This window comes from Ictalurus furcatus, chromosome 2, assembly GCF_023375685.1.
Source record: "Ictalurus furcatus strain D&B chromosome 2, Billie_1.0, whole genome shotgun sequence".
Classification (NCBI taxonomy): Eukaryota; Metazoa; Chordata; class Actinopteri; order Siluriformes; family Ictaluridae; genus Ictalurus; species Ictalurus furcatus.
In genome coordinates, this window is record NC_071256.1 from 24,542,299 (window position 1) to 24,563,778 (window position 21,480).

Here is a 21,480-nt window from a genome sequence, read left to right on the forward strand (position 1 = left end):
TGAAAAGGATGGTTCGAGTGGCTAAAAAATCTCCAAGGATCACAGTTGGAGAATTGCAGAAGTTAGTTGCGTCTTGGTGTCAGAAAGTCTCCAAAACCACAATCCGAAGTCACCTACATCACCACCTCACCAGAGGTGGTTTTGGCACACACAGAGAGGTAGCCATATGGAAAAGTACCTCATGCCCACGGTTAAATATGGTGGTGCCTCTTTAATGTTTTGGGGCTATTTTTCTGCCAGATGACCTGGATGTTTTGTCAGGATACATTGCATCACAGACTCTATCAAATATCAACAGAGATTAAATGAAAACCTGACTGCCTCTGCCATAAAGCTTAAAATGGGCCGTGGTTACATCTTCTAATGATCCAAAACATACATTAAATCAACACAAAAATGGTTTATGGACCACAAAATCAACGTCCTGATATGGCCATCCCAGTCCCCTGACTTGAAACCCATAGAAAACCTGTGGGGTGAACTGAAGAGGAAAGTCCACAAGCATGGACTTTGAAATTTGAAGGATCTGGAAAGATTCTGTATGGAGGAATGGTCTCAGATCTCTTGCCATGTATTCTCCAACCTCATCAGGCATTATAGGAGAAGACTCCTATCTTTGCAGCTGTTATTTTGTTGAGAGTTATGTTGAGAGTTGTATATCAAACATAATGTTACATACATTCTGCACTTCAGTCCTAATTATGTTGAGAGAATCATGCCAAAGATAATATTACATATGGTCTACACTTATGACAATCTTAACAGTTGTTGTTAAAGGTTATTAGCAACGGTCATTATCTTAACAGTTGTAGATCATCACCAAACGTCATTTTCTTAACAGGTGAAGGTTAAAAATGGATAATGGTTTATATAATAAAGGTTTGTTGTAATCTGTTGCGTTCCCACACACACACACATACATACACACGCACACACACACACACATAGGACTTCTTTTCCCCGGATGCGTTTGATCATGCTTGTCTTGACACTCGAAAATGACTGAACAATTGATGAAGAATATATATTACATGCTGTCAGACCCTGGTTTGTATGGTGGTGTTGAGAGTTTGAAAAGAGCTATTGTTCAGAAAATAGGTAAAAGAGCTAATGATACTGAAATAAAAAAACTGGTTAGCAGAGCAGGATGTGTACAGTCTACATAAACCAGTATCTACAAAGTTTAAAAGAAACAAGGTTTTTGTAAAGAACATCGATGAACAATGTCAAGCTGATTTAGTTGATATGAGCAACCTGTCAGAGAGTAATAACAACACGAAATTTATGATCACCTGCATAGATATTTTATCCAAATATGCCTGGGTACGTGTGTTACGAAACAAGACCGGACTCGAGGTAACTAAAGCCTTTGATTCCATTCTAAAGGCAGGTAGAGTCCAAAAAACTACAAACTGACCAAGGGAAGGAGTTTTTTAACAAAAATTTTCAAACATTAATGAGAAAACATGACATTGTTCACTTTGCTATGGGTACGGGGTTAAAAGCAAGATGTGGATTGCAATAAAAAGATTTTGTCAGGTTTTTTGTGAGTCATGGTTCAAACAATCATTGATTTTGAAATGATTTTTAATAGCCTCAGATGTTTTAGCGCCCCCTCACCTCTCCGGAACGGTTCCACGAATAAACTCATTTGAAATAAAACAGACAGAGACAGAAGTTCTGCCAATGGGATGTGGTTTAATAGCGTTTTTAAAAGCTCCACATCTACAGAAGGTCATCGTACGTGACGGTGAATGTTGGGAAGCCCGGATATCACACAGCAGCTCACCGCACCGCACCGCAGACGATATTCATGTCCTGGATGTGACATGCAACGCGTAGGTTAGGCCTGATCCTGCAGCTCATTGTACGAGTGAGCATTGCCGTGCTGCCAAATCCCTAAGCAGTTTTCCAGGCTGAGATGTGCCTTCAGGAAGTCACAGCAGATGCGAACAAGGTCTCGCATGAGCAGGTAATCGGCCATGGCCAACAGAGCCTGCACATTATCAGTGGTGACTCGAACATCCTGGGTGTAGATGTAGTGGATTATAAGCTCCATGATGTCTGGAGATACATTCATGATGGTGTACACCATCTGATCCGAGCTGCTCCCTTTCGTGAATAAGGCTCTGGAATATCAGGACAAGGAAACATATTAGGAACAACAGTTTGCTCTATAGTCTGGAAATCACGGATTGGAATCCTGATGATGATGATGATGATGTGAAAGCTGTAGTTTGAGAGAGTTTAAACGGAGGGCGTGTCTCTGGCCTGCCAATCAGAGTAACCCTAGCCGATCAAGTGTGTTCGCTCAGGTACAGTACAAACATGAGATGATGTACAATGTCGATGATGATATTAGCGACCAACTAAAGAGGATCTGTGTATTTACAAACACTGTACGTCAGCAAATTATTATAATCTCAGTGCATCACAAGTTGCTATGGTGATAATGTGAAAGATTTACTGAATTTCCTGTCTAGTTATGAATTGGTTTTATTTTACTCTACTTATTAGCTACTGTATTATATTGTTTTTTATTACTCAGTTTTCTCTTTTTAGACACATCCTTTCATCCTTCACTTATCTGCTATATAATTTTGCCCATTAGCTGATACTTTTAAGAATAAATGTGTTTGGGTTTTTCTTCCTTTTACCTGAAATATGGGCTGTGCGCACAGAGGATAATCTTATGGGCCTTGAATTCCACCTCGTCCACTCTGAGGACCACGTCGCACTGCTCCTCCTTCAACCGCATCTCGTTCAGCACACCGCCCAGTGTCATGTGTGCACTCCTCTCTCTCTCAGAACTCATATCCGATCTGTAATTTTCTTCGTAAAAGGCAGTGATGATGATGAGCGTTCACACAGGGCTGTTTTATAAAAACCAGAACTTCTAGAATTCCAGCATCACGGAATTCCAGCATTCTTAGAACCAGCTCATGTCATAGTGAAGGATCTCAGAATCAACGGTAGCTTCTCTTATGTATTTATTTATTTTTGAGGGACATTGTTTTATATTTATTATTATTATTGCTGTACTTTTTATTTATCGGAGAGAAGCCTGTGAAATAATCCCTCTGCTTTACATCACTAAGCTGTGTCCTCAAACTCCATGACTACATGATTTCATGATTAGTGTTTAATTTAAGTTGCCCAACATCAAGCACAGTATATTATAATGACACTGATATTATAATAAGCCTGGAAGCACCACATTCACCTGGCTGAATATATTACAGAACTTTACAGATTTTATTTTTACATTTTTACTTGTAAAAAGAAAGAAAGAAAGAAAAAGAATTCTCACTGTTTTAACATACAGCACACCATGTTTCCCCTTGCTGCAATCAGTCTTAACTCTTGAAATGCAAAAGAACTAAACAAAAATAATAATTGAATAAATCCAGTCATTATATCTAGCAATTAGATAATAAAAACTATTCTACAGGAGGCTCAAACATGAAGAAAAGAAATTCACATTTAAGTGTCACACAAAAGATCGTAAAAAAAAAAAAAAAAAAAAAATAGAACAGATTACAAGCATCTTTAAAACAATCCTTGAGGTGATCAGACGAGTGTGTCCAGTCTACTCAGTTCATGGCTGATGTCCTTTCTTCTCAAAATGATGTACAGATACACCCAAGTGCTCCACAACACCAAACCGCTGTATGTTCTGCTTTTCTAGATGCGCACACACTTATTGATGATTAACTTAAACTTTTCATTTAATATTTCAGTAATAACACCTGGAACAATCTTGTGTTGTTGTTTTTTTTCTTCTTACCTGCTAAGACCCTGAGGGCAAGAGCCAGACTCTCAAGTTCACGTTCATCACATTGTGGAGGTGAGCCCTGCGTTTGTATGATCCATCCATCCATCTTCTATACCGTTTATCCTTTTCAGGGTCACGGGGAACCTGGAGCCTATCCCAGGAAGCATCGGGCACAAGGCGGGGTACACCCTGGACAGGGTGCCAATCCATCGCAGGGCACACAAACACACACACACACTCACACACCCATTCATACACTACGGACACTTTAGACATGCCAATCAGCCTACCATACATGTCTTTGGACTGGGGGAGGAAACGGGAGTACCGGAGGAAACCCTTGCAGCACGGGGAGAACATGCAAACTCCACGCACACAGAGCAGCGGGAATTGAACCCCCAACCCTGGCGGTGTGAGGCGAATGTGCTAACCACTAAGCCACCATGGGCCCCCGTTTGTATGATGTTTAATGTAACAGCCGCACAAGTTAATGATGTTGATCAGTTTTTTCTTCCGTGTTTAATATTACACCGTGACGTACTCACCCAGTGTTTCTGTTTACACCCGTTGCAGCCAGTCGATGTCTTTTCTAACTCTGTAATAACCAGAACAAAAACAATCATATTGTCTATCTAAACATCTATCTATAGTATATATTCATATTCCTCAATACACGCATACCTTTCTCTGTTCTTATTCCCTGTGTGTGATGGGGGAAAACGTGACAGTGTTTTAGAATAGAAACTGGTCGTGTTTAGAGCATGCACAAGTACTAAACCGATCCAGCTGTAAATACACGGAGTGTAGTGTCCGATCTAAGGGATATATTCAGAGTCAGAGACTTTTTAGTTCTGTTACTGATATGACAATAGAATGAGAAAAAAGTACACAGACCAGCTACATCTGATCACACACTGTGTTGTGTTTGTAGATTATACTTACAGAAAGCAGATATTTGTAAAGCAAGGCAGCACACAGCAAAGACGCATTCAGTCGGTAGGAGAATGATGCGCAGATCCACCGTACGCTGGCCAGTTTCTATTTCTAATTATAATTGGAAAAGAAAAGAAATTGTAGTTCTGTACGTATATACATTAAAATGGACTGGTTTCAATAACATTTTTGCGATTAATATGTCAGTAATTTCACACTAATGTTTTTACAGTGATCATGGACTATAGCGTTCACTCACGTGCTTTTAGGATCAGCTCCACTAATAACACAACCACGTTCACAAGGACCACCACCACTCAGCCGACCATGAGCACAACCAAATGGGATAAAACTGTAACACAAAGACATGACATTTAGAGAAAACATTCACTTTTCCCTTTTAACTCAGTTTGCTGTGTTATAAATATAGAATAACGGTATTTTATGGCCTGAATGTAACTCGGACATATCCTTATTGAGACAGAAATATCTTAATACTTTGACAGAAAATAATTTTGTACTTACATCACTGTGTCCCAGTGCTTCTGGAGTCAGATTCTGGACCTGTGGCAATTAAAACGAAATCAGTGAATTTATGAGATCTATGATAGTAGAAACAAAACCTGTGCCTTTCTGTTTAATCCAGTACACGTTTTCCAATTCCATATAAATAACAATGCACTAGTGCCGTGGTTTTTAGGGGCCGCCCGGGGGGCCTCAACAATTTCGGGTGAAAAATAAATAAATGTATGTTTTGTCTTTCTCACTCTCAGACAACCACACACACAAACACACACACACACACACACACACACACAAACACACACACACACACACACAAAATCAATTCCTAATGTAATGTAATGTAAAGATGAAAAATGTAATTATTAATTAAAAAAGGGGGGATATATTCAGAGGTCTGTATTATTAATGTGATTTAAAGACATCTTGCAAAAGGGGGGCCTCGGTCAAATTTTAATGCCATTTGGGGGGGCTCGCCCTGGAAAAGTTTGGGAACCCCTGCAGTAGTGGCACCCCAAACCTGCACAGCAGTGGTAATTGAAGCTGGTCAAAATCAGACCCTTTCAGCATGACATTCACAACTATGCACATGGACGCCACATTTCTAGCTGTCTAACCCATTAAATTACTCATAACTACAGGTGAATAGCTTTATGAATTATAAAACCACTCAGAATGATTAGATACAGGCGGTGCAATGACCATTCAAGTGCTCTGGCCAAACATTTCAAAGATGCCAATACTCCAGAAATGTGCTTACAGAGGCCACATTATGAAGCTCTTGGGGTTCTCTTGATAACTCTAACGATTAAACGGCCTGAACTTGGGCGGAATTTGCTGGAACGCCCACTCCTGAGAAGATTGGCAACTGTCTTGAAGGCTCTCCATCCTTCTCACTGGATAATGGTGAATTTCAATTATAACCCTTCACAGATTGATTAGCAGCAATAAATTGCTTCTCTGAGGTCATGGCTGATGTCCTTTCTTCTTGACATGATGTGCTCCAGAACACCAAACTGCCATAAGTTCTGCTTTTCAAGAGGTAATCACACTTCTTGATGTTTCTTGATATTTCATCTGTAACGCCTGGCTGTTTATTACTCTATTAATGATCATGGAAGTAGGAAGGGTGTATTTATTTTTTCCCCACCTGGTTTCTGAAATTTGGTTTACGTTTAGGGAAAAAAAAACCCTACTACGTATTGAAACCTGTTGTGTTTTTTTATTATCATCATCTAAGGTTATTTATTTGTTTATAGAAGTTGGTGAGGATCACACAACTGTTATTTAACTCCTGAAAAGAAATAAAAATACAATTGAAAGAGGGTGTACTTTCTTTTCCCCCATGGCTGTAGTTATCGTAAATGTTATGGAACATTCATGAGAACAATCTCCAGGACAGAGGAGTTTCCAATTTCTGGCTTCTTTTATATTTTTTTCTCTTTAACTTCAAGATGGTAAGGGAATGACCGTGTATAGCTCCTATAGAATACAGTGGATGTAAAAAGTTTACACACCCCTGTTAAAATCGCAGGTTTTTGTGATGTAAAAAAATTTAAACCAAGATAAATCATGTCAGAACCTTTTCTACCTATATTGTGAAATTTTAACCTATTAATTAAAGTGAAACACAATAAGAATCCTTTTAGGGGGAAAAAAAAATCTAAATAACTTGGTTGCATAAGTGTGCACACTAAACTAAACTAATACTTAGTTGAAGCACCTTTAGATTTTATCATAGTATTCAATCTTTTTGGGTAAGAGACAATCAGTTTGGTACATCTTGACTTAGCAATATTTTGCCATTCTTCTTTGAAAAAGCATTCTGCACAGCCCTCTTCAGGTCATCACACAGATTTTTGATTGGATTTAGCTCTTGACTTGTGATGGTGAAGCCATTCCTTTGTTGATCTGGAGGTTTGCTTTGGGTTGTTATCAAGTCTTCTCAGTTGGCATAGAGGTGAGGATGGGTAGAAAGTGGAGGGCCCAGGAGGCAGTCGACCAGGCTGAAGCTCGGCTGTGGCATAGTGTGCTGGTGGGGACAGTGGTGTCAAGACATGCAGGGCTTGGCTGGATCCAAAGACCTTGATACAACCAGGCCCAGGGAAAGGACAGCCGTCGACAGGTCCAAGAAGAAATTCAAGCAGAGGTGGAGGAAAGATGCATCAGCAGGATGGTGGGGATGCAACAAGAAAGGGCATGGACTCGATGGGAACAGGTAATGGATCGAAAGATCTTGTGGTCAGAGTTGTGGAAAGCGGAGCCACATCAAATCCAGTTCTTTATCCAATCAGTCTATAATGTCCTCCCCAGCCCAACCAACCTCTTTTCCTGGAGCCTGATAGACACCCCTACATGCTCTCTGTGCCAAAGAAGAGGATCCCTGGAGCACATTAAGTTGCTGCCCTAAAGCCCTGGGAGAGGGACGTTATCGGTGGCACCACAACCAGGTGCTAAGGGTTATCGCAGAAGCCATCAGCACAGGGATCTCTCTCAGTAGGCACTGGCAGCCAGCACAGTGCTTGATCGCATTTGTCAGGGCTGGAGAGAAACCACCACGGAGCAGGAACCCAGCAGGGGGACTTTTGGCAACAATCCGTGACTGGCAGCTACAGGTTGACCAGGGGAGCTACAGGGAAGGCAACTCAAATTCCCAAAAACCATTGCCACAACCAAACTTAGGTCTGACATGGTCCTCTTTTCAGAATCATCAAGGCAGGTGGACCTATTGGAATTGACTGTGCCCTGGGAGGACCGAATGGGAGAGGCGATTGAACGGAAGAGGGCCAAGTACAAGGAGTTGGCAGGTGAATGCCATAGCAGGGGATAGAAGACCTGCTGCCATCCCATTGAGGTTGGCTGAAGAGGGTTTGCTGGCTAGTCGCTCTGCAGGGCCATCAAGCTTCTGGGACTCATGGGACTGCACAATAAGCCATCAGGAACATCACTGATGCCGCTGAGAAGGCATCTAGATGACTATGGATCAAAAGGGGTGATCCGTGGACCACACAAGCTTGATACAGTTTGACTGGAATTCCGGCTGTGATTTTCATTTTGAGTATTGCTCTGGTCTGACGATCTTAAATTTTCATTCAACTGGTTGACTGCATCGATTAGATCAGGGTTTAATTGTACTGAATGACCATGTTCATTTAGGTTATTTTGTAACTCTAACAGACACTGATTTAATTCAGAAAATATGTCGTATGGCGTCATCGGTGTGTTTAATACATTGAAATTTGTACTCTGATTAGGTCTCTGACTAACAACCTGGTGTGACGGAATTAAACTTTCATTCAGCCGGTTGATCGCTTCAGTTAAACATGGGTTCAGGGTTGTGTACGGATCATGATGTAACAGACCATTTGAAGGACTCTGGTTTCCATCATAACTGAAATCATAAGGTAATGGAGTATTTTCGGTTCTCATTTTTTTTAGTCTCTGTATCCGAACTGCATTTCGGACATTTCTGCGCTATATCTATTTACAATTTATAATACAACTTTATGATCACTGTGAGGCATCTATTCAAATTTTCAAGTATGCTGTACAGTAAAGGGACAAATTCTGTACCTCGATCAGATTGAAATGTATTATCAAGCTGTCCAAAGTTTTCCAATAAAGCAGTCTTTACTCGGAAGAATTCATGCCACGCTGTGCAGATCTCCTGTAATTCGAGGTCGAGTTGAATGTTGTCTTCGGAGTTGAATTCCTCTTGTTCTTCTATAGCACCACCATTTTCAAAATCACTCGTATCTATAAGTCACAGAACATGTGAGAGAGCTTTTTTTATTTACATTTTTTTTTAAATGTATCTATTTTTTTGTGCTGGAGCAAATAGAAGGTAAAATATACGTCAACTCATCTGAATTTTCACCATCATCACCAATGATAGTCATGATGTCCTCAACTTCTGAATATGACACAAACACTGGATGTAGCATTTTAATTTCTTTTTCTGTGGGTGTGTGCACATGTGTGTGCATGTGTATGTGTGTATGTATGTGTGTGTGTGTGTGTGTGTGTGTGTGTGTGTGTGTGTGTATGTGTGTGTGTGGGAACGCAACAGATTACAACAAACCTTTATTATATAAACCATTATCCATTTTTAACCTTCACCTGTTAAGATAATGACGGTTGGTGATGACCTACATCTGTTAAGATAATGACGATTGCTAATGACATAAGTGTAGACCATATGTAATATTTTCTTTGGCGTGATTCTCTCAACATAATTAGGATTGATTGATCTAAGTGCAGAATGTATGTAACATTATCTTTGATATACAACTCAACATAATTAGGATTGATGATGATGACTTTTAACGACAACTGTTAAGAAAATGACGGATGACCTTTGACCTGCCAAGATCATTGTAATTGATGATGACCTTTGACCTAGACCTGTCAAAACCAATTATACAATTAGTGATATGAACCATACACACACACACACACATATAGACCTGCATTCTGTTTGCAATTGTTTGATATCCATGAGAGTAAAGTATTTTTGTGATTTTTTTAAACAAAAGATCAAAAGGGTAAACAATACAAACATTTTTTCACATCCTTCTTTGCTCATATTTACCAAGGATGCCAATATTAGTGGAGGGCACTGTAACATGCCACCAACAGAAGGCAACAAATTACCAGTAGAGACCCACAGGTACAATTACAGTTTCCATTAAAACCAGTACAATTCCCAATAAAACCATTAAAACTTATATGAGGGTTTCTATTGTTTTGTTTGTTTTCAGCAGGATTGTAAAGTACAATTCTTGCTGCAGGGCTCCAAATACATCTGTTCACTTGTTCTGTAAACTCAAATGTCCTACTGTCCAGTTCTGCAGTTTTTCTACTGTTAGCCAATGTCAGCCAATAGGCGGCAGCATCGCCTTGTGTTTACACTGAGCTGCTCTCTACATTCTTCAGTGCCAGCACTAAGTCTTTCTTAAAAACAAAAAACAAAACAAAACAAAAAACTCTGTCATATGAATTTCATTTGTATTTCTTTTTTCACGTCAATGTGGAATAAATGTTTGGACTTTTTAAAAGACTGTCCAAGTTTATGCCTAGACATAACCAGCGCCTGGACCGTGTATTGCTTTCTAAATAATACAAACAACACACAAACAGCTTTTTTTTTTAAGGGGGAAAAACATGCAAATTCAGTGAGCAAGTATCTTTCCAGAAAACTTCTGCAGGGCGGTGCTGGGTTTCAGAAAGCTGCAGTCATGCAGTGTCTTCGCTGGGGTTCTTTACTTTCACTGAAGCAGAAGAAGTGTAGTCAGTGTGGGCTGTACACGCGCGCGCGCACACACACACACACGCGCGCGCGCGCACGCGCGCACACACACAGTGATGGGAGACTTAACGGGGACGTTGCCTGTTGCTCGTGCTGTCAGGATGTTCTACAGGGACCCTCCTGCTGATTATCACTAAAGCTGACATGCAACTGATAAACTTAATCATTTCAGACATTGCATTTGTTTCAGTTCTGGAGGACAAACGCAAAACCAAGCAAATGGACGGTGCACACACGGACACACACGGGCTCGCGTAATAAAGTGCTGTTTGGGATCCTGAATATTGACGCTTAATGAAAAGGACGACTGGCCGCGTTTTATGCGTCATGCACTCTGTAAAGCCTTAGCCCCAGAATCAAGCACTGAGCCAAGACAACGTGCTTTTGTAGCGCGAGGCTTCTGCGCTAATGTCTTTTATTCGGGATTAATCACGGGGTAAAATCGGCTATATTCGCGCGTGGACTTTTTTTTTTTTGATGCTGAAGCGAAAAGCATGGCGAGCGATCTGAAACCACGGCTTTGCTGCATGACCAAAGGTGAGAATGGCTACGGGTTTCACTTGCACGGAGAGAAGGGAAAAACCGGCCAGTACATCCGCAAAGTGGAGCATCCTTCTCCAGCCGAGGAGTCAGGACTGCGCGCGGGGGACCGAGTGGTGGAGGTGAACGGGGAAAATGTTGAGAGAGAAACCCATCAGCAAGTAAGCAGCCTGCACACACACAAACACACAAGCGCGCGCGCACTCATATGCATACATCTCAACTTATTATACCAAGTAATCCAGTGAATAACTATTTAACCCACACTACTCTCACTACATACTAACACACAGTTTGTTTTGTATACAACTGAGATGTTCATTGTTTTGTATTGTATATTCCATCGTGTCGCAAGAACACACTTATGCAAAATGAGCATTATATTTATTTTTTATATATTCTAGCAAAAAAGAAAAGAAAAGCCTACGTGCAGTAGGCTAATTAATCAGAAAGTGTGCATGTTTACTGCAGCTTGTTTCCCCCCCGAGCGCCTGCTGGTTACCGTAAAACTCCGTCTATACATTAGTGAAGGGAAGTTCGGATCATTGAATCTCGTTCAGCAAAATGAACGGATCTTTTTTGCAAGTCATTTCGTTCATTACAGCAGAAAATAATTAAATGTTACATGTTAAATTCCCCCAACACATCTAGTACTCACGCAAACGTTGATCACATTTGGAATAAATAAAATAAACTTTTGGCTAATGCAGACAAGGCCGAATCATGAGAAACAGAAATGATTCATTAATAGCTTAGCATTAGGTCTTCAGGCGATGCAGTCTGTTAGGTCACCTCACCTCCTGATCCGAGCCGTTTTTTTTTTGTCACGTCACATTTGTCACGGCTGTTCCCCAGAAACAGAAATGATTAGTTCCCATCTGGAGTCTTTGAGTTCGAGTCATTCGTTCATCGCGTGACCGCCCCATAGGCTGAATGCAGTGGGGCGGCCACGCAATGAAAGAACGACTCGAACCCGAAGACTCGCGAGGTGAACTAATAATTTCTGTTTCCGGTACAGAACTTATGGGGATGTTGCTGCGCATGCGCGGTCAAACAAAATGAACGAATCAGTCTGAGACATCTCGTTGTTCCCGAGCCTTATTATAGATTTGTTCAAAATGAATGAATCGTTCATGAACAACACATCAATGCTATACTCGCACTTCCGTTCCTACCGCGGGTGGTTTGGGTGGTTTGGCTTGACCGTTGTGTATGAAGAGCAAACAAAGCGCATGTGAAAAAAACCTGATGTGACAGAACAGCACGGGTTTCTAGAACGATCTAGTCAGAGAAGCGTTTTTCAAAAAGCAATTACTTGAGCTCAAGTTTACTTACTGTACTTTACTACTTTAAAAGTTCAGTTTAATAAAAAGGAAGTGGTCTTGTGTAGTGTTTTTACTTTTTTCCCTTTTCTAAATACCTTGGTGTATTTGTGCTCATTTACAGTATTACAGCACACCATCATCCATTCATCTTAAGTAACTGCTTTATCCTGGTCAGGATCCAATCCCGGGAACACTGGGCATAAGGTTGGAGTCCTCCCTTTATGGGACACCAGGGGCGTTAGCTGGACTGCTAATCAACCGGGGCTGAGCCCAGATTCTCTTGCATCAAAAAAACAAAAACTTTAAAATATGTACTTCTAAATAGATTGTTTCCATGCATTTTTTCTTGCATGTGAGTTGCTTAAAATGTGAAAGTTTGACGAAAAGTTGGATTTTTCCTGTAAACGCTGTCTGAGACTCTGTCCAGGGTGTACCCCGCCTCGTGCCCGATGCTCCCTGGGATAGGCTCCAGGTTTCCCTGTGCCCTGTAAAGGATTAAGCGGTATAGAAGATGGATGGATGGACCCTGTCTGAGTGGTCTTGCCTCCGTTCACTGAATATAAAATACATTACTCTGTTCACTGAAGATACAAAACTACAACACTGACAGTTACATAGTGACAAACTGCTCCAAGTGAATAATTATTTGGGGTTAAAGAAAACAAATCGTACACACCCTGTGCCCTTGTGGGACACCAGTTCATTTCAGGACACAATGCACACATTCACATTTACGTGCAATTTAGAATAGTCAATCCATCTACTAGCATGTTTTGAGAGGTGGGAGGAAACTGGAGACACAGACATGTGGAGAGCATGCACAGAAACTCCACACAGACAGTCACCTGAGGTCAAGATTGAAACATAGACCCTGGATTTGTGAGGGGACACTATGCCCTGCACCACTGTGCCACCCAACTTTAGTTGTGTGAATATTTTTTTCCATAAAGATTTCATATAGTATATACTATTATTAGATAACTGCATTGACTTGTAAAGGGTCTTAGAATGAGCACATAATGCATGCTCTTAGGGCTGGGCAATATGGATCACAATCCACCTTACTGAGATATCATGGATACTGTGATGTCATTATTATTTTTTTGTATAGAAAATATTTACAAACTGATTACATGCAAGTGGTTTGATAAGAATGTTGGATTGAATTTTCAAATTTATATAACTGCTTTTATCTTTCCTCTCAGGTAATAATCAAATAGTTTTTTTTTTATTAATGAATTATGGTTTTGCTAGAGGTTTCATCAAGGTTTCATCATATATATCATGATACATATTGCATATTGTAGAAAAGTCTTTGTGTATTGTGATATACATGTCCCAAATGTGACCCTTCTGAAATATGACTTAAAGTGCACCTATTATGGTTTTTCAAATATTACCTTTCATGTAGTGTGTTATAGAACTGTTTGTGAATGTAAAAAGTCTGCAAAGTTTCAAAAATCAAAGCGCACGACAAACGGGGTTATTGATTCCCAAAAGAAGGAACCGATTCTGAACAGCTGAAACGAGTCCTTAGTAATTCCAGACTTATTTACTGCACAAAACTACATAGGTTTGTAACAAAAGCCCCCCCTGTGGTCTTCATTGGCTGCTTGCATACAGACGGAGCTGAAACTCTTTATGGTAGTAGAATAATCACAACAGACTGGGGAATTTGACCAATCAGAGCAGAGTATGCTCTCTGAAAGGAGGAGTTTAGAATGAATCCTTTAGAACGGATCATTGAACGAGTCGTTTGAGACATAGGGGGGAGAAAAGGTTATGCTGCAGTTTAAATTATGAGCACATTAAAGTGTTTTTTGACCTTGGATGCATGTAAATCTATTGTATTGAGACTTTTAAAACGAAATTAGACATGTTTCAAAACCATAATATGTGCACTTTAAGTTCAATTCCAAGCACAAGACGTCCAGCTCAAAATAACATAGTTAATCATGCTAACTGCTGGTACAGTAAAATGGTTTGGGATGTCTGGCTGTCTCAAGCTGGCACTTGAAAGCGCTGCATGTGTGTCTGGTCTTCATCACTGGCTCAATATGACAATGAAATTTGAGGGCTTGTATGCTATTCAGAGGCAGGCTGCAGAGCTAGTGCTTTGATGATGGTCCCTTTTCAAGAGGCCTCTTCTAGAAATAATGCAGCTACAATCAGTGATGACTGTAATTATTGCAGTTTATTGCAATTATTGCAGTGTGCTGGCCAGTTTTTAGTATTACAAAAAGAATATTAAACCCTTCGACTCAGACATACGATTTGTGCATATTTGAGTAACCTCCAGATTTGATGTAGGAGACTATTCATTCATTCATTCATTCAACTTCTGTTACGGAACAGAGGGAGAGACAGGAAGTAAGTGCAAGAGCACTGTCTTTATTAATAAATCAATGACAAACAAACAAACATGGGAACGCGGTCTATCCAGAGTTAACGAGAAAACATGGGACTAGAGTCGAGGCAGAAAACAGGACACGAAAACAAAGACCGCTTAGCATGCTAAACATAGACGCTACACCGTTCAGACTGATCCTTCTCACACAGGTATTCTACTACAAATATCGCGCAACGTGCCCATAGACCCGAGGGGTTTAAATACCCAACATAATTAATCTAAACCAAATACACCTGGGTTAAATCAAGCACAACCTCAAAACAGAAACTAGAACTCAGGCAGAAAGTGAATGAAAACAAAACAGTCATGTGACCAGTCCGGAGCCGTGCCACAGCGCCCTCTGCTGGCCATGGTGTAACAGAACCCCCCTACAAAGGGTGCTCCTCCCGGAGCACCAAGAACCCCCCTCCAAAGGGGGTCCCGGGCTCCTGTGCGAGCTGTCTCTTGCTGCCACGGAAAGCAAGGCAGCCTCCGTCGGACAGCAGAGGGGCGGAGCAACACCCCCACCGGGGTTGAAAGTCGACGCGGCGCCCCTGGCGGCGCTGGAAGGCAGGGCGCCGCCCCCGGCAGCTCGGGAACGCAGGGCGCCGGCTCGGGAATGCTGGGCGCCGCCCCTGGTGGCTCTGGGACGCTGGGCGCCGGCTCTGGAACACTGGGCGCCGCCCCCGGCGGCTCTGGGACGCTGGGCGCCGCCCCCGGCGGAGCTGGGACGCTGGGCGCCGCCCCCGGCAGCTCTGGGACGCTGGGCGCCGCCCCCGGCAGAGCTGGGACACTGGGCGCCGCACCCGGCGGCTCTGGGATGCTGGGCACCGCCCCCGGCGGGACTGGAGGGCTGGGCGGCGTCCCCGGCGGTACTGGAGGGCTGGGTGGCGTCCCCGGCAGGACTGGAGGGCTGCGGGACGGCTTCCTCGGCCGGGCAGGGCAACGGGACGGCCTCCTCGGCCGGGCAGGGCAGCGGGACGGCCTCCTCCGCGTGCATGAGCTCCACAGTCAAGACCTCCCCGTAGGCCTCAAGCTGTAGCTCTGAGGTCGCCATGTTGACCTCAGGCAGGAGCCCCACAGCTGAGGCCTCCCCGTAGGCCCCACGCTGTCGCTCAGCTGTCACCCTTGCCCCCCCCAAAAAAAAGTTCTGGGCTAGCCTTCCGCTCCAGACTAGGCAGCGTGACTGGAGCTCCCTCAGGGCAGCAAGGTGGAGTGTTGTTCTGCTCCATGAGACGGGGGTGAAGCGCTTCCTCCACGCCACGGAGCAACCGGTCTACTTCTTCCATCCGCTGCTTAAACCGCAACTCCTCCTGCTGCCTCCATAGCGCAGCTTGGTGTGCCTCCTGCTGCTTGCGCTGCCAGGCGTAGTACTCCTCCCTTGTCGGGAAGTTCCAAAAATAAAGAAATTTTCAGACTCCGGGCTCTCCTGCTACTTCCATTGTGGGCGCGATATTCTGTTACGAAACAGAGGGAGAGGCAGGAAGTAAGTGCAAGAGCACTGTCTTTATTAATAAATCAATGACAAACAAACAAACACGGGAACGCGGTCTATCCAGAGTTAACGAGAAAACATGGGACTAGAGTCGAGGCAGAAAACAGGACACGAAAACAAAGACCTCTTAGCATGCTAAACATAGACGCTACACTGTTCAGACTGATCCTTCTCACACAGGTATTCTACTACAAATATCGCGCAACGTGCGCATAGACCCGAGGGGTTTAAATACCCAACATAATTAATCTAAACCAAATACACCTGGGTTAAATCAAGCACAACCTCAAAACAGAAACTAGAACTCAGGCAGAAAGCGAATGAAAACAAAACAGTCATGTGACCAGTCCGGAGCCGTGCCACAGCGCCCTCTGCTGGCCGTGGTGTAACAACTTCAGTAACTGCTTTAACCTCGTCAGGGAACAGGAACACTGGGTGCACACCCTGGAGTGAACACCAGTCATCAGTTAGCATGTTTGCCTCGCACCTCCAGGGTTGGGGGTTTGAATCCAGCATCTGCCCTGTGTGTGTGCAGTTTGCATGTTCTCCATGTGCTTTGGGGGTTTCAATTGGGTACTCTGGTTTCCTTCCTCAGTCCAAAGACATGCGTTGTGATTGGCGTTTCCAAATTGTCCGTAGTGTGTGTGAATGCGTGTGCGATTGTTCCCTGTGATGGGTTGGCACGCTATCCAGGGTGTCCCCTGCCTTGTTCTCCGAGTTCCCTGGGATAGGCTCCAGGCTCCCCGCAACCCTGTTTAGGATAAGCGGTATGGAAAATGGATGGGTGGATAATCTGCATGTTTCATCATGGTCTTCGTTAGTTACAAAAACTTGTTTTTTACTTGGAGGACAAATCTCCAGCTTCTCATTGTACAGAGACTGGTTTTGACATTTCAGTTATTTCTGTGATGCTTTGTTGGTTCTCAGGTGGTGCAGAGGATCAAGGCAATGGAGCACGAAACCAGGCTGCTGGTGGTGGACCGTGAGACGGATGAGTACCTGCGCAGCCTGCGCCTCACCTGCACAGAGGACATGGCTGTGCGAGTCAGTCCATCAGCCTCTTCCTCCTCCCCTCCCCCGACCCATAGCAAGCGGGAGAACAACTCTGTGTCCAAACTGCCAACCAGTCGTGAGATACCCAAACCCAGCAGGAGGTCCCCGTCACGGGCTACCAAAAAGGTACATGGTGCTACAGTTTTTATCTCTATACGAAGAACAGTTTCCATAGATGTTAAGTATTATTGGGTGACTTGTGGGGTATGTAAGTATGTAAGTACAGATCTTCTTTTCCTTCCCTCTTTCCTGTCAAATGGGAGTTCCCTAGGGTACAGGGTGAAAACTTAGTCTCTGTGGAGCATTATTTGGTTTCCAGAGCTTGTGTTGCATAAACCATTGCGTCAGTAAGGCAGTACGGATCTTCTGCCTGAATTGGTAGGCTGAACTTTCACTTGTTACTGTCGATATTTATACAGCATGTTAATATCTTCACAGTTAAAGATTCAGGTTTAAATGCCTCAGTAATCATTGACTGAGCAATGCTGATATTTGAATATAAGTCACCTCTCCCAGGGAGCCAGAGATGCTTAGTGATATGACAAACACTTATAACAGTGTTATAGAAGGTGCCTGTATCCTACACCATTTTCAATACAGGCTTAAGATGCTTTATATTCCGTATTTAATGACATTAGTCTTGATAAGCTGCAACTATTGTGTTTAGAAGTTCTTGGTTTTGTGTTTAGGAGTGGAAAGATATGAAATGGTTACAGTATAATAATGGTATATTATTATTTTGGTCGGTCATGCTATCTATCTGCTTACAAATTCACAAAGAGAATGACAAAATTGCTCAGCCCATACATATATTAGGGGAAACGGCTAGAATGTGTATTATAGTGGTTTGGTTTGAACCTTCTAATTGTTTTTAATGATTTTCAATGTGTATGTTTATTCTTAAAAAAAAAAGTCTGTTCTCTTTTAAGAAGCTACTTTTGCATACAGTTGAGTTTGCATCCCCATGGGTTTTTCATGCAAAAATATAAAATATACTTCCATTTTACAATTTGTCTACAAAAAATAACTAGGGATGCACCGAATGTTTGGCAACCGAAATTATTCGGCCAAAAATAGCAAAAAAAGCACTTTCGGTGTTCGGCCGAATAAGTACAAAGGCAGAATAAATTTGACCGAACAATGACGTGTTTGATGACGTGCCAAATAGCCTAGCAACCAGAGTGAGATGCGCGAATTTCACGACCTCCACTTCTGGCAGCACGCTCGGAGCAATTATTTAAAGTTATATTGTGCCTTGTTGGTAGCCTATGCCTGCTGGAATGAAAAAAAAATGTTCAGTGTTAAATAAATATTTTGAAATTGTAGTTTTTGTAATTGATTTTTTTCTTTGAAAAGCAAGACAAAATAGTAAAAAGCACATTTTGACTATTTAATTTATGCAATGGTGAAAAAATGGCAAAACAAATGGAAAAAACATGTTCGGTATTCTGCCTTCAGCCAAGTTTTTCATTATATTTGGTTTCGGCTTTGGCCAACAATATTCATTTCGGTGCATCCCTAAAAATAACTATCCAAATAAAAAAGAAATCTGGGCTATGGGGGGGCGGGGGATATTACAACAGACAGGATCTGTTCAAAATACAAAATATTAGAAGTGTGAATGTATTTCAAGGAATACACCAGACCTCAGAATGACATTTTCTTTATGGTGATGACACTTAAGCTTAATTTTTTTCTTACTGCTATATAACATCATACCAAGATACACACTCCTAACCATGTTGCATGTTAACATATCACTACAGACTGTCCTTATCTGATTAAGAGTTTATTTGACCTACAGAGCTGCATCCTGTCCAGGATCAGAGGTTAACCAAAGCAGAGGTTAGGTCTTCTCTTGGGTTGACACTTTAACCTTTGACACTATGGTGCTAAAAGAACCACAGACCTGTTATTCCTGATTAATTACCATATGGACGGCTCTCATTAAAATTTGACTGTATCATTAGGTTGTCTTTCAATCCTGACAATATCCTAAACCCGTTTCTTTATTTGATCACTCTGTCCGTGTTGATAAGCAAGAAATGAAATGTTTTTCTTCTGTGCACAGAAATCAGAAATTATGTAGAAATTATTATAACTAGCTTAGGATGGACGAGGAACATCATTAATGTAAAATGTACAGCACTCATATCTGCACTGGTCTCTCCTTCAGCCTCAGTTTAATACATCTATACCGCATCTGCTTTACTTACTTTTCTCTAACCACTGGGCTCTGCATAATTTGTATTACTTTCTAAAGGCGTTTGGATGTTTAGTAGGAAAAAAAACTTAAAGCCTGCGGGTATGACGGCTGCAGAGTTTTGATATTGCATCAGATGCTTCAGATCTCCGTTAATGATGTCCCTTGTCCATCTTAAGCTAGCAGTGTTAGTTTAAGAAGTGCATATCACAGACCACACTTAGCATACATAATATAGCAGGCCAACCTTCGGCAAACTCTTTTATTACTTCTTCTTCGTCTAACCCCAGTTTTACATATGAGAAAGGTTTCTGTGAAAGGGATTGAGGAGAAATGAGAGTACATTATCCTTAACGAGGAAGAAAGTTTGGTAAGGAGGGAGGATTGGTGTATGGTGAAGCCCATGCTTTCAGTGCCAAAAACTCACAATCCTGAAGACTTGGCCAAGAGGTAGGAGCTACAAGCCGGATTTCTGCAGAATTTTTGCTAAGCCATTACAGAAAGTGAGCAGAGAAGAATTCAGTAAGGTGTAGATATGTAATTGTACTACAGTGCATGTAAAGAGCAAAACATGATGTGCTGTTATAGGAAAAGGATCAACGGCAGGGTGGTGCCAGTTTAAATTGGATTATTTTCCTACAACAGCATGTACTGAAGTGTTTTATTCCTCTTATACGACAGGACTTTGCCAATGATTACATTTTATTTTATTCGTTAAACACTGACATTTTGTACGTTTTATTTCTTTGTAGTTATAATTAAAGTTGTTGAGCATCTGTGAAAAAGTACTTCCTGTTCCCAGTTATGTTAGCGCAACAATAAATAGTCGTTTTCCCACCCGTCTCTCTTTTCATTCATTCTTCAAGTTAATAAGGCAAAAAAATGCAGTTTGTCAGGTTACAGCGAAATTGGAAATGCCCTCTGTGCTCAAGTCTTTCATGTGTCAGAAAACGTAAAGTTACAGGTTTCCTTCCGGCTGTTACAAAGCACTGACACTGGAGACTCCTTCCAAAAATGCTAAATAATGTCTCCACACAGAAAACTTCACTATATCAACAATTCCACACGAAATTCCACACAAAGCCACATCAAATAGAATTCAAGCCTCAGTTTACGTGGCTTTCTTGTGATGGCTCTGAAAAAAACTTTAACAGTAATTTTGTTGCAGTTAGTAATTTAGCTGTGATATTGTGTTAGAAAAATCGTAAGAATCGTTTCCTAAACTTTCAAAGTGTTGTATTATGGGAGTTTGTTGACAGCCTACTTTTTTAGCCAAACTGCTGAAATTGCTTATTAGTAATATGCTCTAATGCTCTAACCATAAACATGAAAAAAAAAAAAATCAATACCACCTCTTTATTATGGATTAATTTATAGTCAGGTCAGGAAGTATTATATAAAACATCATGTCTGGAAACAACTAATTAGCGCTTCCTCCATTTTTGAATCTGCTGCGCTAATAGGGAGGACCACGGCTTCAGTACTAAACACAGTCAGAGTAGTTGTACATGTGCACCACAGTTTAACTCACCCCATAGTTGTGCCAGACAGAATGGATTAGCGAGACAAAAGCCACCAAGTTGAATCAACTTTCTGGAATGCTTCACGTGGATTTGGTGAGAGGCTGGGAGGACTGATTCACCTTTTATGTAGACCAGAACTATAACACTTTTTTGTCCCATAGACACCAATATGCATGCTCTGTCTTGGTATCATTAAGCGTCTTTGATTTATTTTGTGAAATGTATTTACAGTCTGATGGCGGTAAATTCCAATGGATTGGTTCTAATTTCAGACTATGCCTAGTCTGTGCAAACTTTGTTTTCCAGTGTACATAACATAGGTTCTTGTACAGACAGGAAAATATGTGTGTTTTAGTGGGTTGAGAATCCTAATGTTCAGGGCCTCTTGATTCATAGAAGACGAGACCATTGGGA

The 21,480-nt window shown here is 41.8% G+C and overlaps 2 protein-coding genes and 1 long non-coding RNA gene across 5 annotated transcripts in view; 1 reads left to right on the forward strand and 2 right to left on the reverse strand.

Moving 5' to 3' along the window:
• Nucleotides 1-1,659: 1,659 nt before the first annotated feature.
• LOC128598980 (kelch-like protein 10) lies at nucleotides 1,660-2,892 on the reverse strand. Its single transcript, XM_053610248.1, has 2 exons — nucleotides 2,658-2,892; nucleotides 1,660-2,129 (listed from the first exon to the last, which is right to left on the reverse strand). The coding sequence occupies exons 1-2, from the start codon at nucleotides 2,813-2,815 to the stop codon at nucleotides 1,844-1,846; spliced, it is 444 nt and encodes a 147-aa protein (XP_053466223.1). The 5' UTR covers nucleotides 2,816-2,892; the 3' UTR covers nucleotides 1,660-1,843.
• A 96-nt stretch (nucleotides 2,893-2,988) lies between these two features.
• On the reverse strand, nucleotides 2,989-12,001 carry LOC128598987 (uncharacterized). Of its 3 annotated transcripts, none has more exons than XR_008384336.1 (7): nucleotides 11,876-12,001; nucleotides 8,804-8,986; nucleotides 5,234-5,272; nucleotides 4,968-5,060; nucleotides 4,718-4,819; nucleotides 4,457-4,475; nucleotides 2,989-4,370 (listed from the first exon to the last, which is right to left on the reverse strand). It is a non-coding gene; the product is annotated as an uncharacterized LOC128598987 (long non-coding RNA). The 3 variants fall into 3 exon arrangements; XR_008384333.1 differs by lacking the exon at nucleotides 11,876-12,001 and having other exon boundaries at nucleotides 2,989-3,684; nucleotides 3,788-4,370; nucleotides 8,804-9,099; XR_008384337.1 differs by lacking the exons at nucleotides 4,457-4,475; nucleotides 11,876-12,001 and having other exon boundaries at nucleotides 8,804-9,099.
• LOC128598972 (Na(+)/H(+) exchange regulatory cofactor NHE-RF2) overlaps nucleotides 10,554-21,480 on the forward strand; it is a 61,571-nt gene continuing 50,644 nt past the window's right edge. The window contains exons 1-2 of the mRNA XM_053610236.1: nucleotides 10,554-11,239; nucleotides 17,215-17,466. Coding sequence (XP_053466211.1) covers nucleotides 11,033-11,239; nucleotides 17,215-17,466 — 459 coding nt within the window. The 5' untranslated portion in view covers nucleotides 10,554-11,032. The remainder of the gene's footprint in view (nucleotides 11,240-17,214; nucleotides 17,467-21,480) is intronic.